The sequence below is a fragment of the Triplophysa dalaica genome, chromosome 9, assembly GCF_015846415.1.
Source record: "Triplophysa dalaica isolate WHDGS20190420 chromosome 9, ASM1584641v1, whole genome shotgun sequence".
Lineage (NCBI taxonomy): Eukaryota > Metazoa > Chordata > Actinopteri > Cypriniformes > Nemacheilidae > Triplophysa > Triplophysa dalaica.
The window spans coordinates 7,494,887-7,511,972 of record NC_079550.1 but is presented as its reverse complement, the minus strand read 5'-3'; the positions used below and the strand labels follow the sequence as shown (position 1 = coordinate 7,511,972).

Genomic DNA, 17,086 nt, shown 5'->3' with positions numbered 1-17,086 from the left:
CATTAATGTTATCAAACATCTTCACGGTTCTGCAGGCTCGCGTTTCTGAGGAGTTCCGTGAGTTATTCTCAATAGCTTCGAATTCCGGCGTTAGTGTCAAGAAGATGCTTCATTTCCAAATTTTCTAATTTTCTGGTAGCTGGGCTTCCCGTCATTGTTGTAGAATTTGCGAAACATTTGCGAGAGAGAAAAATCTTTGAATACAGTTCAGCATAATGTAGCATTAAAAGTAGCGTTTCAGCCAGGTTCGCACACATCTCAAGTCCTACGTGTTTTTTGAAAATTGAAAATGAAAATTTTAAAAGCGCTATATAAATAAAGTTGAGTTGAGTTGAGTGTTGTTTTTTTTCATGACGATAACATTAAGAACGGTGAATCAGAGCGTTTGGCATTTAGACTCTCAGGCAAGATTACGGTGTTCTCTTTAATTTGGCTTCACACGGTCGAGATGCTTTACCTTGTTCCAGAAGAGCCCTGCTCTTGCATTTTAATAAAGTTTCTATGGCAACGTAGCCATTACTCCAGGAGAGGTAAGTTGTTGAGGATGCTCAGGTGGAGGGGGCTAGTCACAAGTGCCTACACATATCATCCAAACACACCAGGATACAGACATACTTTAGGAAAGAGTTGATTTCAATTTCACATCCTGGCGGTTAATTTATGCTCATAGCCACATGCCGCGGGGAGCAGATTGAGACGCCGTCGAGGGTGCGGTATAGATGGGATTAGTATTCATTTCGGCGTTTGAAACGTGAACCGGAGGTTCAAAAATTCAAAGATTTGATTCAAAATAGTTGTGTAGTGTGTAATGCTGTCTGACTTTCTGGGGGAATGATGCTGGGAAATATACAGCTGCATGAAGCAAAAAACAGATCAAATATTGGTTCATATTTATATGCACACATGAGTAATTTCTTCTTTCTGCTTTAGGCAAGAATTAATACAAATGCAAAATCTAAAATACAAAAGTCTACCTTCTGTGTTAAATTACAATTATATGACACCAATCAAATTAAATGTTTGAGTTTATGTTTGTTTTTATTATTATTATTATTATAATTATATAAAAACTATATTGTAAAACATATTGTGTTCATTGTGTTGTAAACAATCCAATTGTATATTGTAATCCTCTCAATTTAACTCAACAACGTTAATCCACATAAATAAAATGTCAACATTTAAATGGAACATTTCACTTAATTTTAATAAAAATTCTCAATTTTCATTTAATGTTATTAATATCTTTTATTTTTTTATTTTAAGTGAGGAAGGAAATGCCAAGCATTTCATTACGTTTCATTCTGTGTGTGTTTGTGATCAATAAAACTTTCTATTTACAAATGACCAAATTGTTGTATTATATACATTATGCCAGGCCACTAGTTGGCAATGTCAGTTTGTAAAGAGACCGTTAATATGCATTCCCATTATACTTTCATAATTTTTTTTAAACTCTGAGACAATAACAGCATTGAGTGCGTTTACAAGCCCAAAATAAACGGATATCTATCAAAAATCAGCTTATACAATACAACTGTTTTCTCATGTTTACATGCATATCAAGAAACCGGCTTCGCAGAAAACCGTGTTTACATGCAAATTTAAGACTCGCTTGCAGTGACGTCACCAGCGATAGTCCGTCTAGTAATAAAAAATGCTGCGGGAAATCATTGGAAGCTTTATTTTAATATTTCGTCTTTCATATCTCCACTGCGAGCAGATGAAACAGTCTATTGCTTCCCCCCTCTGGAGCTATATTCAATGACCGAAAGCGAGAGTGTATCATGACTGTAGAAGTGATCGATGCTCACTGCACTATTGTGAGGTTTGTTTGACTTCATATCATGTGAAATTCTAACTGGGAACGCAATACTACCCACACTTCCAGGCAGTGCTCAGTTCACGCCATCTGGGAAACAACACATCCCAGAATGTGATGATGTCAGCAGTATTAATTTTATTGCAATGGTGCCTGAGAACCTGGAGCCACGATTCAAGTCTACCGAAGGTTTTTTGTACATCACATGACTGTATGACAGTAACTACTCCTTTCACTTTACAGAAATCCAATGCTGCAATTTCTTGAATGTCCGTGATGTTTCAGGAGTATCTCTTTGAAATACTATATAGCTACATATATTGATCTGAGATATCATTCATAATTCGGTAGCGAAAAAGGTGTGGGAGTTAAGCATTGAAATTCAATAAGGGTTTGTTGGCATTAGTAACCCAACCATAAAGACGAGCAATACTAATGAGGTTGCTAATAAGATTGTTAATCGTATAACTGAAAGCTGACATATCTGTCTATTCAAATGCAGATCTAGATCTTGTATCTTGTACAATAATAACTGTGTGTGTGTTTGTGTAGCTGGGAGGTGATGCGTTTCCTCCTGTCAAACCTGCGCTGGTGGATGGACGAGTACAGATTTGATGGGTTCAGATTCGATGGAGTGACGTCCATGCTTTACCATCATCATGGAATGGGTATGCCCAACTAATACATGAAATATTAAAGAGATGAAATAGTGAAATGTCATTTCAAACCTGTATGACTTTCTCCTGCAGAACACAAGAGAAGATATTTTGATGAACAAAGGCAGTACTTCTTAACTTGCACTGTTTATTTTGTCCAAACAATAGAAGTGAATGGGTACTGCCCTTTTTTTGGTTACCAACATTCTTCAAAATATCTACTTTTGTGTTCTGCGGAAAAAAGAAAGTCAAACTGGTTAGAAATCACACAAACGTTCATAATTGAATGAAATAATGCCATACGTGTTCTTTTAGGTAAGAATCAATGTACAGATTATGTGTTGCAAAATTGTTTTTGCGTTTGTGCTTATTCATTTTGGACATGTGATGTTGCTGAGTAAAAAAATGACAAAATGAAATCCTACCTTCAGGGTTTAATGACAATAATATGACATTAGACCCACTGATAGAATAAATGATGTGTGTTTTTGTTATTTTAAGGTGTGAAGTCTTTGAAATTCAGCTATGGAGTCTGATTTACTTTGCATGTTATCTGATACACAGGCACGGGATTTTCAGGAGATTATTCTGAATATTTTGGACTGCAAGTAGATGAGGACTCGCTGGTCTACCTCATGTTAGCTAACCATATTTTACACACCCTCTATCCTGACTGCATCACAATTGCGGAGGTGAGCTACGTGTTATTTGTTGATGTGTTGTTTTCCCAGCAGTATATTGCAGAATATCTGTGGGCGTTTTTTTAACGGTTTTGGCCCAGTTTGTTTTAGAAACACTGACTGTTCAAATGTGATATTTACTTGGATTTTTTTGTTTTTCACTCATTTTGGCACACTCATGTAATGTATACTTTTGTAATACAATATTTATATTTTTGTTTGTTTGAAAATTTCAAAATGCTGAAGGTGGTAGGTTAAGGGTTAGAGACTCTTATCTAGACCTTAACCTTTAAAATAACGAACTGACTTAAAATATAAGCAATGAAGGCATACTGTTGGGTATACAGTTGAATTTTTTATTTTGATGAGCTGCCAAAACTATTACAAGCACGTTGTTTAATCTCATCAGCGAAAGCTCCATCCATCACTATACCTTTTGACAATCACTTGATCTCTTGTGTGGTTTAAAAAATTTATTAAGAAAACAACAAAACCTCTAAAGCAGCTTACTCTCCTTTTCTCCGTCTGCTACTTTTCTCTCACACACTTGAATATCCTGCACTACTTTTCACATCATTCAGTATGGCCAGGACTATAAACACCATGCTTCTTAAAGGGACAATTCCCATATTCCCGCAACAGTAAGCAGTAACATGTCATGAACAACCAAAATTATGCGTTTCCCCGTTCATTTCAATATATCTTGTTTAAGTTACAGTTTGCACATTTAATATTAACAGAATAATTAAAAGGGATATTTTTTGGGGCCACGCCATGGCCTGCGGTAGGAGGGGCATAAATGACAGCTAGGGGGGCACGCCCCTAGAATGCCCCCCATAGCGCCGGCACTGTATTTGCACAAACCATCAACCTATTTTATTAAATATTGTTTCAGTGACTGTTAAACCAATAAACATTTAAATTTATATTTCCAAAATTTAAAATAGTTTGTTTTTGTGTTGCTCAGTGAAAAAAATATATATTTGGGTAGACAGTTTCCTGTTTTCAATAATGTAACATTTAATTAGTAACATTAAAGACTACTATTGGGGGGATTGGGGTTGGGCGAGGGTGTGTGCGGTCTTCCTTCCTTTTTGTCCAAGGCTGATCACATGCCTGTATATTATATTATGATAAATTATATTATATTTTATATTAATACTCATCTACATTTTGTATCATGCATTTTCATATTTTAAAATAAAAAACATAGTCTGGTACGACAGTAATAATTATAAATAAAGGGTTAAGAAAAATACTTTGTTGTGAATCTTTAGTTAAAAGATTTCTTCTTTTCTTAGTTCTAAATCAAGAGCCCATCATACTGTATAACATAAAGAACTAAAGTTAAAGTCTGTTCAGATCAAAATCGACCGCTCTGTCATAAAAATGCCTGAACTAGCACAAACACCCCTTAATAAATTGTTAGCTCAGCAGTTTGTTTTTGTATCTGAACGTATGGGGTTCAGTTTCATTGTGTAGGGGGTTGTTAACAGAGTCTACAGCTTACTGCAGCTTTATGAGATTTTCCTGGTTTAGCCAAGTAAGGGATGTTCCTTATTCAACATCTTTAAACAACAATCCTGTCAAAGAAATAAGGCACGAACACATTCCTTAACCATAACCCACCCTTAAACTGGAGAGAAATAGGTTAATTAAAATGAAGTAAAATCCCTTATCCCAGTGCTATTCAGCCCTGCATGGTCCTGCAAAGTTTAGCTCCAGCTTATACTGAACATGATTTTCAGCGAGTAACTTTCGGTTTGCTGCTTGGGTAATCCTTTAGTCTGTTCTTTTTGCTTATGTTTTGACAAACTGTTCTTACCAAGGTATCTCTCATGGTCTGTTGAATTCTCCACTTGAATATGGTATTATTAAAAATGACCAAAGTATCTCTAGTCACGGCTCGGTGACTTTAGTCTTGTCAACAGTGACAATGTATTCCAACTCCACAAAGACAAAATGAACCTCTAGAGTCAAAGGGACACAGTGCACTCAGTGTTAATGTATTACCGTCTAACGCCATGATTAATGACACCCCTTACTTTTTACATACTTTCTTCTGTGTTTTGTAATTAGTCGACAACGCACACTAGAGATATCATATCATTTTCTTTTATAAGCTCCATTGAGCTCCATCAAAATACCTTCTTTTGTGTCCTGCAGAAGAAAGAAAGTCAGACAGGTTTAAAATGGCACAAATTTTTATTTTGGGGTGAACTATCACTGAAAAAACTAAGTGTTACGGTTTTAAATTGGCAACATGAACAAACGTTTGTGGGCTGCTCTTAACCTCCGGTACACATACACAAATAATAGAGTGCCTATAGATCATATCTAAGAAAAAAAACGAGAAGAACAGTTACTCGGCTAAACTTTTCTCTCCAATATTTTGTATGTAGACTGCGATACCAAGCTCAACTGCTAGATGTCAATGTACCATGCAGTTTCTTTAAATGTCACAAAACTACTGGACACATTCAACAATTTGTTTATTCAATAAAACGAACACACAACAAAATTCAACAAATCGTTTATTTAGTACAATTATATAAAAAAATAAAATAAAATAAAATACAAATTTATATAACGTAAATAAAATAAAATACTTTATTGATTCTACCCAATCCCTCTACCTTACTAACTATTAATTAGCCACAAATTAAGAGTTAATTGGGGAAAAAGTCATAGTTAATAGTTTGTTAATATCGAGAATTGCCCTCTATACTGAAGTGTAAATAAAATAAATATGAAAAATATAAATGGTTAAATTATTTGACATTTGCCGAAAACAGACCGGAAGTTAACTGCAGTCCCGGCGTGCGTCCGATGAGACTGTCTATAAGGCATTGTGCCTGCATGATTGTGCATTAAGAATGGCCATATAATGCATTAGAAATACAGCCCTTATAGAAAGTGTTACCAGTGTGTTAATTTATCAGGATGTGGTTCGGCTCTAGGCGAGAAGGTTTCACACAGTACACCGTTGAATTGAAAGTATGTAAATATGTAAGGAGAGACACATAAATGTCCTGAGACCCATCTTGTTGAGATCCAGGATCTGTTGTTACTAGTTCAAAGGATGCATCAAATCCTTTGTTGTTAATTCAACATCATGTTTAAAGTTGAACCGGCAACTTCTCTTTGTGGTTACTGGAGGAACATGAATGCAGGGCGTGTGAGAAAGAGGGACCTAGTGTATCGTTTCAGTGGATGCTTTGGTGGAGTGATACCAGACAGTAAAGCATCTCAGTGCTGTTCCAGTATCAGCACTCTTGAAACGTCTCTAATCCAGTCAGACTGTATGGGCGCGTATTATATGGTGTGATTTTGACCCCACTGGGTTCACCCAAAAAATGAACATTCTGCCATCAGTTATTTACCCTCATGTAATTTTAAACCTGTATGACTTTCTCTGCAGAACACAAAAGAAGATATTTTGTCAAATGTTGGTAACCGGCACCCATTCACTTGCATTGGTTTTGTGTCCATACTATAGAAGAAGTCAATGGGTGCCGGTTACAAAAAATCTGTGTTCAATACAACTACAGCAGCATCTGCAACATGTATATAAAGTTCTTGTTCTGATGAACAATATTCGTATTGTTCGTCAATATTCATAAAGATATTTGGAAGAATGCTTGTAACCAAACACTTCTTGCCACATTGATTACTATAGTAGGAAAAATAACTTTTGAAATGACTTCGTTCTGTTGAACACAAGAGAAGAAATTTTGAAGAATTGAGGAAAGCAAACCGCACCATGACTACAAGTGTAATTTTTCCTATTATATTAATCCGTGGTGGCCAAGAACTTTTTGGTTACAAGCATTCTTCCAAATATCTTTCTCTGTTTCCATCATTTCTGCACATTTGGACCAACTCTAAGCCGAGTAAATGATGACAGAATTTGACGTTTTGGGTGAACTGTCCCTTTAAGCTGTATTTTGGTGGTTTATTGGATATGAGACCTGAAATGAGAGATATCAGGTCACCTGTAAACTCAAATGAACACATCCAATGCTCGGTAGCATCATCAAAGTTAACCACTCCACATCTTCCACTTCTCACATCTTTTTCAAAGAAATTCCTTCTTGTTTTTAAGGAGGTATCCGGTATGCCTGCTGTGTGCCGTCCGGTCCAGGAGGGAGGTCTGGGTTTTGACTACCGCCTCGCCATGGCCATTCCAGACAAATGGATTCAAGTGAGTGTTTCTTTCCCTGTGATATAGCAAACGTAACAAACATACATAAAACAGAATACTCAGTTAGCTCAAATACATCAAGTGCAAGTTCCTTTCATCAGCGAATCACAGAACATCCGTCCCACTTCAAATCATGGTCCTACTGTAAGTAAAGCTGACACCTCGCTCATATTACAAAATATTCCTTTGGGATCGTGCCAGTTTGTACTAAGTGTCTCATTCATCACACACTTGTCCCGTTTGTAATTCAGAAGCGGAGCATGTCTCTGTCTTTCCTCGGGGGAATAGGATTCGAAGATACAGAATCTGGATCCTGCTCCAAATCTGTCTGTACAAACTAGACTGACAACCGCTGTATCAGATAAACAGGACATATCTGTTTTTAGGCAGATTTCTATTAATAGTGTTGAGCTCTCGGGAGATAGGATGCGCTCTATACCTTTGCTCATGTTTTTCAGCCTAATTAAAAGAGAATTATGGGCAATTCTTCAATGGCTTTCTTCATTAGGGTTTTCTGCGAGTTGATTTAAAGCATGTCTTTGTTCTGTGTTGGTTATGTGAGTGTGCATATTAATGAAGATCTTCTCATTATGGATTTTTTTATTATTCTTGGCAGTAACATGATTCAAACACAACTCTGTTGATCATTGAAACCTGCTCTCAAACTAAAAGTTGAACTTGGATGGTTTCTTAATTCTTTAAATAATTTCTTCGCCTTTATATATTATGTAATTATTCATCAAATTAGTACTTCCCAAACTGTTGGCCTCCGGCCCCCCGTTGGGCTGTGTGTTGCAGGGGGGCCGTGGCTAAGGCTAAATCAAATGTTTTAGATCTTCCATTAAAAATATATTTGAGAATTTTACTCCAAAATCTATTGTGAACTGTGAATTGTGAAGTAGCTTCTGTTAGACACTTTGATGTCATTTGTTTGGAGGATGCACTGTTATGGATTACAAATACAATACATTTTAGGTACATCAAAATATGATTAGCAAATTTTGTAGTAGCCCACATGAAAGAATAATGTAGTATTTACCACAGTAAAGTATAATGACTGGATATTTACTATAGTAGTGCATAGTATCTATATGCAGTGGTGTGAAGTATTTTCCCCCTTGCAGATTTTTTGTTACTTATTACTATAATTTTTTAAATTATGGTTTTATTTATTAAGGGGAAAAAACAATCCAAACATTTGTGACCCTTGGTAAAATCATGGATGAAGTGATGAATTGAATAACTAAGTTAGATTTCACTAGCCACACTTAAGTCTAATTACTGCCAGACCTGTTGAATCAAGAAATCACTGAAGTAGAACCTGTCTGACAAACTGAAGTAGTCTAAAAGATCTGAAATTGCAACACATCATGCTGAGATCTAAAGAAATTCAAGTACAGATGAGAAACAAAGTAATTGAAAATGATCAGTCTAGAAAGGGTTGCAAAGCCTCCACTCCAGTGAACCACAATGAAAGCCAGTATCCATAAATGGAGAAAGCATGGAACAGTGGTAAACCGTCCAAGGAGTGACCGGCCTACCAAAATTACTCCAAGAGCACAACGGCGACTCATCCAGGAGGTCTTAAAAGATCCCAGAACAACGTGTAAAGAACTCCAGGCCTCTCTTTCTTCAGTTAAGGTCAGAGTTGATGATCCTACAATAAGAAAGATACTGTGCAAAAATTGCATCCATGGGTGAGTTCCAAGGTGTAAACCACTGCTGACCAAACAGAACACAAAGGCTCAACTCACATTTGCTAAAAACATCTTGATGATCCCCAAAACTTTTGGGCAAATCTTCTGAGGACTGATGAGACAAAGGTTGAACTTTCTGGAAGGAGTGCATCCCATTACATCTGGCATAAAACACAGTATTCATAAGAAGAACATCATACCAAAAGTCAAACATGGTGGAGGTAGTGTGATGGCCTGGGTCTGCTTTGCAGCTTCAGGACCTGTACAACTGGACATAATTGATGAAACCATGAATTATGCGCTCTACCAGAAAATCCTAAAAGAGAATGTTCGGCCATCCCTTTGTGACCTCAAGCTTAAAACACACTTGGGTATTTAGCTGGACAATGATGCAAAACACACCAGCAAGTCCACCTCTGAATGCCTAAAAAAATCAAGATCTAAATAATAAATAAAGGTTTTGGAGTGGCCTAGTCAAAGCCCGGACTTAAATCCTATTGAAATGCTGTTGCATGACCTTAAAATGGCAGTTCATGCTCGGAGACCCTCCAATGTGGCTGAATTAAAACAATTCTGCAATTAGTTTGATGATCTGGATCATGACAAATATGCAAAAAAAATCAGGAAGGGGGCAAATACTTGTTCACACCCCTGTATATATAGCATCTAGAAATTGTGTTAAAGTTTACTAGAGTCGGTTCTGTAGTCCTGTATATTACAGTATTTTTCATGTGACAGTGCATCATTTACATAAAATCATAACCAATTGGTAATAAGTGTTTATTATTTATACTTCATTTTAGTGTTAAACTTCCCAATGTAATTGTTACTTCTAATATAAAAATATGAGAGACTTTTTAGTCTTCCTCCCAGTCGAAATGTTATCACTTACAACTCATCTTTGAGCATCAAAATAGCACATGTAAAAAAAAAAAATTTATGATACTTGTTTGTTCATGCCTTGAATGTAACTCTATACCCTTGCCTAATTTCGTATACATGGCTTCTTAAATACGCAAATTAGTCCCCACCTCCACTTAATCAAACCATCTTAAAAAAATAAGATTCAAATTATTAATGTGAATTTACTATTTATAGGTATTTGTTTATGTAAAATGATGAATTTTGTTACATTCTGTGAACTACTATCAATATTTCTCCCAAAACTCAAATACAAATATTTTTCTATTTGCAGAAAATGAAATCTGGAGAAACATGTCAAAATAACAGAAAAAGTGCTCTGTGTTTTTACAGACCTCAAATACTGCAAAGAAAACCGGTTAATATTCACTTTTAAGCAATACAACAGTTATATTTAAAATATTTGTATCATAGTTTTCATCTGTCTTGTCATGTTGTTCTTCACATTGCTGTTGGAGGACTTTTTGTCACTCATGAGGTTTGATTTTGTTGAAATTCAAAAAAAATGTCCACAATACATCTAGACACGCTGATTAAATGAAAGTCTCTTAATTCTCTCCGTGGCTGTGTACATACTGTAGATGTCTCATTCGACAGTTCTAGTTATAAAGAAAAATACTCAGCGATGGTTTTGAATGATATATTTTGAATGTGGTTTGTCTTAAACATGTTAAAATCACCACATAGATTTATTAACAACAATAAAAACTCCATTCTCACCACATGGGAACTTTAAACGTTTTCTAGCCATAACATAATAAGTAGGATAGTTGAGTGAATGTGATCTTTTTTTAAGAACACGATGGACGAGCTCTTCTGTTTGCCCGTCCTCTTTCAATAGGACATACGCTGGCAAGACACAGCCGCAGGCCTGTCATGTCAGTCATTGTGCTTGTGAATCAAAATCAATATTCCATCACATGAAAAAATTGTGAAAACGTGATATCAAAATTGAGTCAAACAAAGTCTGTAAAAAGGCATGATATGTTCTGCTTATAGAGAGAAGTTACAGAGCAGTGCAAAAAAATGCTCTAGACAGACATATTTAGCATAATATAATTTGCTCTTAACATTGTAAGTGGCCCCGGCATGGGGTCAGGAGACCCTCTGCACCGCCCTTGGTGTCCCAAATGGCAATAGGATTTAACTTTCCATTTATGAACATACAAGACTCTCATTCTGTTTCAAAATTGAGTGACTTGTTTTATTGGATTTATGTCTAGGGGTTTTTCCTATCCACCTTATAGTCTATCTCAACTGTCCCGTACAGTAAATGCAAAACGTATCTGTGCCTTGCTCACCGCAGGGGCGACGGTCTCCGCAGAGTATCATGCATTGCTAAACAAGGTTACCCACAATACAAAGCGCTTTACCAGACGAGCACCATCGGACCGTGCCATTGTTCTCTGCCACCGATGACCCCCGTACAGCTCCGTTTCGCCAGGTTGATTCAGCTCTGCGCCCTGCGTGCACAAAGACGTCCACTTCACTGACTCAGGATCAGTGTTGGGAACGGCATTAAAGCTGCCTGCTGCTTTCATAAGATTTTCCTTTTCATACAATGTTGCTCAGCATGCAGTATTTATTTGGGGCTTTTCATCCGTCGTCGCTATCGATTCCGTTCTGCATCGGGTTACCGATGAGACCGCTCTTCAAAAACTCTCGGATGACTTTGAGTTTGTGTTGAGAAGGATAAAGAGTGCATGGTGAGGATCCGTTGTGTGCCTGGGGGACTCATGTTTATGTACAGTATTGTGCGGATGTATTTTTGGCAAAGAAATGTGTGAAGGTTCCCTTGCTAATAGATCTGACTGTTAGAAATATCAGCCAATCCTCTAGGTGCATCGAACAGAACCTGTTAAAAGTTGAATCTCATGGAAACATATGCTTTTTAACATATTTTAATGACAATTAAGGACATTTTGCCGATAATTTTTCATTAGTAATGCATTAAGATGTTTAAATTTAATAACTTTTTGGCTTTTGACCTGAGATCGATCAGACTAAAGAAGTATAAACTGCTTGATTTTTTTTTTTTATGGCCAGCCTGCCTGATTCAGTCTCATAGACATTCTCATACACGCACCCATCTTCGCTGTGCTTCCAGTGTTGCCCAACCTGTCTGATTAATCCGACCTCTGAGCCCGCAGTGGCAACCAGACTACATCTCCGAGCCTTTGAGAAATTAAGATGTCCTAATAAGAGAAGCAGATAAGGCATGCGACGCAAGTTTGCCTGATTGTGTCTGATTACCACTCCAAAACGCTGTCGCTTCCAATGGATAGCATAACAAAAGCCCTCTAATTTAGCCAGTGCCCTTCTGCCCAAGTCCAACAAATTGAAATGTAATGGAAACAATTAGAGCGTAGTGAATAAGGACTTACATGGCGATGTCTCGCAAGGGCGAGAATGGCGAGAGAATAAAGCTCGGCCGTGTTCCCCAGCTTAACATACAAATGTAACTTAAAGTTTGTGATTTGAGGTCACCTCTGTTCATTGAAGCTTGCTTGATTTGGTTTTAATGGTCTGTTAAAGGAATAGTTCCCCATATCTTGTTTTCAACCTGCGCAATGCCATAGGAATACCCTTTTTATGTCTTCACATAGATCTTTTCTATCAAGTTGTTAAGCTCAAAAAAAGCTTTACATTTAGTCATTTACATCAAGTCATTTAGCAGACGAGTTTAATCCAAATGAGGGATTACAGATGAGGGAAACAATGGAAGCAATTGGAACAACATAAGGACAAGAAAAAGCAATAAAGAAACTGGTTTCATATAGCCTACCACAGTATACATAGCTAAGTGGGTTTTTTTATTTTTTTTTAGAAAAGAGAAAACTTCACTATGTACAACGAACAGTGTTGGGAATTGCTGGTCTATACAAGTTTTTTCTACAGGTTTTCCAAAGCAATCTATTGACACGTTGTGTGATTAACAGCTCAAAAGGAACTCTTTCCCCACTAGTGAGCGTCAGCATTTTTGATCATTTTCACAAAACTTTTATGCTCCCCAGAATATTTTCTGTTATGAATATGTGAACATGCCATGTATCAAATGAAAGAACTGAGACTCTACTTTGAACAAGCAAGATAACGTATTACTTATTTTTATCTCCGCCTGATTGTGTGTAAGTTTCTTATAAAATCCTTAAAAAATGCATGCGTTTTGTCAAAGACTTGATCCTGATCAGATTTAGAATGGATCTGTGAATGCTGTACTCTTTCAGAAGATGTATAAACAGCACCCCTTACTATATAACAGTGAAAATACTGAAATCTGTCATAAATGATGGAAAAACTTGTAAACAGTAGGTAACTGTTGTATCATAAATGACGGAAAATGGCATCAATTCTAAGAAAGTCATTATTCAGTGATAATCACCTACATTTAAAAATCGGGTTACACACTCAGTTTCTGCTAATCTCATATTAATCTTGAGTACCTATACAGTAGTATTGCATACGTCGTATATTCGAAGAGTATTTAGTTTGATCAAATTTATAAAAGAGAGAGAGACAGCTGGACGATTATTTCAGGAGAAACACGAGCTGCTGGAGGCTGGCAGTGGGACGGAAATACAGCACGAGAAGACAATTATGCACGTACGCGCCGATTGCCAACAAAACACAGAAATAAGACTTAGTTTGACTTACTGGATGCAGTTGATGTCCGGCATCTTTTAGCACTGGGGCCACGCCATCTATCAGTCTCAAACGATCTCCAAATCCAATGTTATATCTAGGGTTTATAAAACATCCATCACTAAAATGCTTTGAACAAACAAACACACCTCAGCGAAGCCATACTTGACGCAGCGCAGACAATCTTGATGGTAAAGGGGTCTTGCTCGTCGGTTGGCGCATGGGCAGGCTATTTTTTCCGCCTTGCCATGCTTTTCCAGGAGAATGGCCCAGTAAAAGGAATAGGATCCCTGTTATGAAACCCAGATCCAGACTTTTAAAAAACTTTCCGAAACAAGTTGTGCTGGGGGACTGTATAAAGTACAGAAACACTACGTCATATGTCCAACTCGTTTTTTAACAAGATGACCATGTTAAGCATGAGAAGCCTGCACGTTCAACAGTGTTAAGAAGTCAGAATGCATTACATGGCATGATGGCTCCGCTTTAAACTGTCAAATCAGTTATGCCGTCTAATTTGACGTCAGCAAAATTATGTTGTTAGTTCTAGATTTTCCTGTGACTCTTGTTCTCAATTTGATGTCCTGGCGACCTAAAGTACTTCATATTTTACCTACTATGAAATTCTGGCATAACAGGATTTTGTAACTCTTTATACGGTCGCTAATAATCAGGATCATATTCGTAATTATTTCGAAGGTAATCGTACAAAACTAGAAAAACTATATTAGAAAAACAATAATGAAACCCTTCATCCAACCCAAACCATCACAAGCGCGAAAACAAATCATACGAAAATGTATAAATTAGTTTGTATGAAATTATATGCATCGGCCATGTCGTAAAATATGTCATGTTGCACTTTACTTCACTATAAGACTTCAAAAGAATAAAGTTAGTATTGCTAGAAACAAGTTAGCATAACGTTTATAGATCACTTCGTAGGATGTAACCATTTTTACATTTTTATTTTACTTATGGATCTTACAATCAAAATTCAATCTTAAAGATTTTTGTTTTACATTTTGATGTTCAACAAAATGGCAAAATGGCACTTTGGCACTCGCTCATGTATTGACTAAATTGTGTTAGAGTAAATCATCTCCCTAATGCATATGTAAAAAAATGACCATGTAGTTGCAAAATGAAATGGGGCTGGATAAATAAAAGAATATTTTACCATTTTACCCCAAATATTCCTGTAATGGCATTCTTCATGAGCATATGTACAGTTAGAGATACTGCAGAAAAAGCATTTATGCAGATGCGACCCACATTTGCACCTCTCACAATGCAGTGACTCATAATATGTTCATACTAGACAAAGTTTTCTCCCATTTTTGTGTTTCTACGCAGTCGTGTGATACATCAAATCATCTGAGTTTTCTGTGTCAATAGGCAGAGGTCATGAGAGAGTTCTCACTCACTGGAAAGATTGACAGAATTTAGGATCAGACAGAAATTAAACTGTCAGATGATAATTGAGGGGAAGCTGGGTGGTATGTAACGCCAGAAGATAAACAGCGAAAGACTATTTTCCATTTGGCCTATTGCACTTGGTAGTCATTAGGGGTTACATTTCTCAGCGTGCTGCGTTTTGCAATCCATCCTCTTTTATTTGCTTAATTGCGCTCGATTGTCTCAGCAATTCAAAGCTGACTGTATATGTATTTTTTTCTTTATTCCAAAGCAGCCCTGAGCTATCAGACAGTTTGGGCCAAGAGTTAATTTATGTGTAATGCTGGAAAAGAGCCGATCTGCATGCAGGCTAATCTTTATTCTAGTTCTAAGCTAAAGAAAGAGCATCCACCAATAAAATATGAGCTGCGTGGGTACGTGGACACACAATCAGAATTGGCTGTGTTAGGATGTGATATTACTTGTTATTCATACAATCCTCACAACTTCTTTTTATGTAGTTCTTTACCTTAGGGTTTATATATAAAGACCATCTTATATCTTATATGGTAAATCCACACTACAAAGTTTTAATTGCTATTTGATAAAAAAAAGCTTAGATAAACTAAACTTGGCTCTGTACACTGTAGTAGGCTTTGTGAAACATGTTTTTATTGCACTCATGCTTTTTGTTGTTGTCCTAATGTTTGACCCAATTGCTTCCATTGTTTACCCAACTTGTAAGTCGCTTTGGATAAATGCGTCTGCTAAATGACTTAATGTAATGACAATCTTAAACCTATAATCTACTTTATTACTAATTTTATTTTATTTTTATTTAGCCTAGAGTTGTTGTCCAAGCACTGTCGAGCTTGTGCAGGGCCTTTTCCTAGAGGGGAACTGGAATCCCCTGGTTGGGCCTTGGTTGTCCCGAGGTTTTATTTCCCCATTGGAGTTTTGGGTTCCTCGTCACCATTTGCATTCTGTTTGCCTGGCCGGAGGGGCTGCTTTAGAATTAGTATTATAAAGTTTTACTTAACTTATTTATAGTCTGTTTAATATTTGACCTTTGCTTCTCTCTCCTTTATCTTAATTGTGTGCTTCTCTGTGATAACCATTGTACGTGTGTTTGCGAGTCTGTGTGTGATAGTACGTGTTTAGTTTGTGTGTGTAGAGTTGCGAGTCCGTGTTTGGTAAGTGGGTGTGTTCGAACCTGTGTGTGCGACGGTGCGTGTCTGTCTTCTGTGTTTTCATCTTTTTTTATTTTACTTATATTACTTTAAACCTTTGCTTATAGTCCAAATGTTTCATGTACAGCTGCTTTGTAACAATGAAAATTGTAAAAATCGCTATATACAGAAAATAAAGTTGAGTTGAGTTGAGTAAATGGTTTATACAGCCATTTTTGGTTTATTACAGCAGCTAAAGTTTAAAAGTTAACATTTAGTAAACATTATTTATTACATTATTTAATTGATTTACATTACAGACGTCATAGCGACTCGTGTGAAATAAAAACAATCACGAATTTCATAAATTTTGAAGTTAAATCAAAGTAGCTTCATGAGTCAATTGATCTCAAATTATATCGAACTGACTTTTTAAAAATCTATTCGTATTTTTTAAAATAATAGTGAAATGAATGATTGAAATCAAACTTCGATGCTCATTATTTCATTATTAGTCAAGTTATTAGATATTTATTTACATTTAATTGAATGAACGAATAGAAATATAATCATCCGTCTGTTATTAAGCGGTGCTTTTCAATGTTAAAACTGTTTGACCGTTTTAAATCGTAACCTGGAATCGTCACTACAACGTGAAGCTGCTGTTTTTACGTACGAACGTGTTATGAAGGTGTCACGTCGCACCAGACAGTTCCCTCAAAACAAACTCTGAATGATAAACAAAGAGGCAGTTGAAGATGCAGAGCGATGGCTTTCAGTCTTCCCGACTCCTCACTGCAGTGCTTAAAAAACCTCTGCCTTTTTTTGTCTTTCCATTGATTGTTTGGCTGTGGGCTAATATAAAGGTTTTCCTTTGTGTCAGTCACCTGTCAGACC

General features: G+C 36.6%; 1 protein-coding gene across 1 annotated transcript in view; it reads left to right on the top strand.

Annotated features, from left to right (window-relative positions):
* gbe1b (glucan (1,4-alpha-), branching enzyme 1b) overlaps positions 1 to 17,086 on the top strand; it is a 113,370-nt gene that overhangs the window by 50,231 nt on the left and 46,053 nt on the right. The window contains exons 8-10 of the mRNA XM_056756354.1: positions 2,375 to 2,490; positions 3,043 to 3,170; positions 7,264 to 7,362. Coding sequence (XP_056612332.1) covers positions 2,375 to 2,490; positions 3,043 to 3,170; positions 7,264 to 7,362 — 343 coding nt within the window. The remainder of the gene's footprint in view (positions 1 to 2,374; positions 2,491 to 3,042; positions 3,171 to 7,263; positions 7,363 to 17,086) is intronic.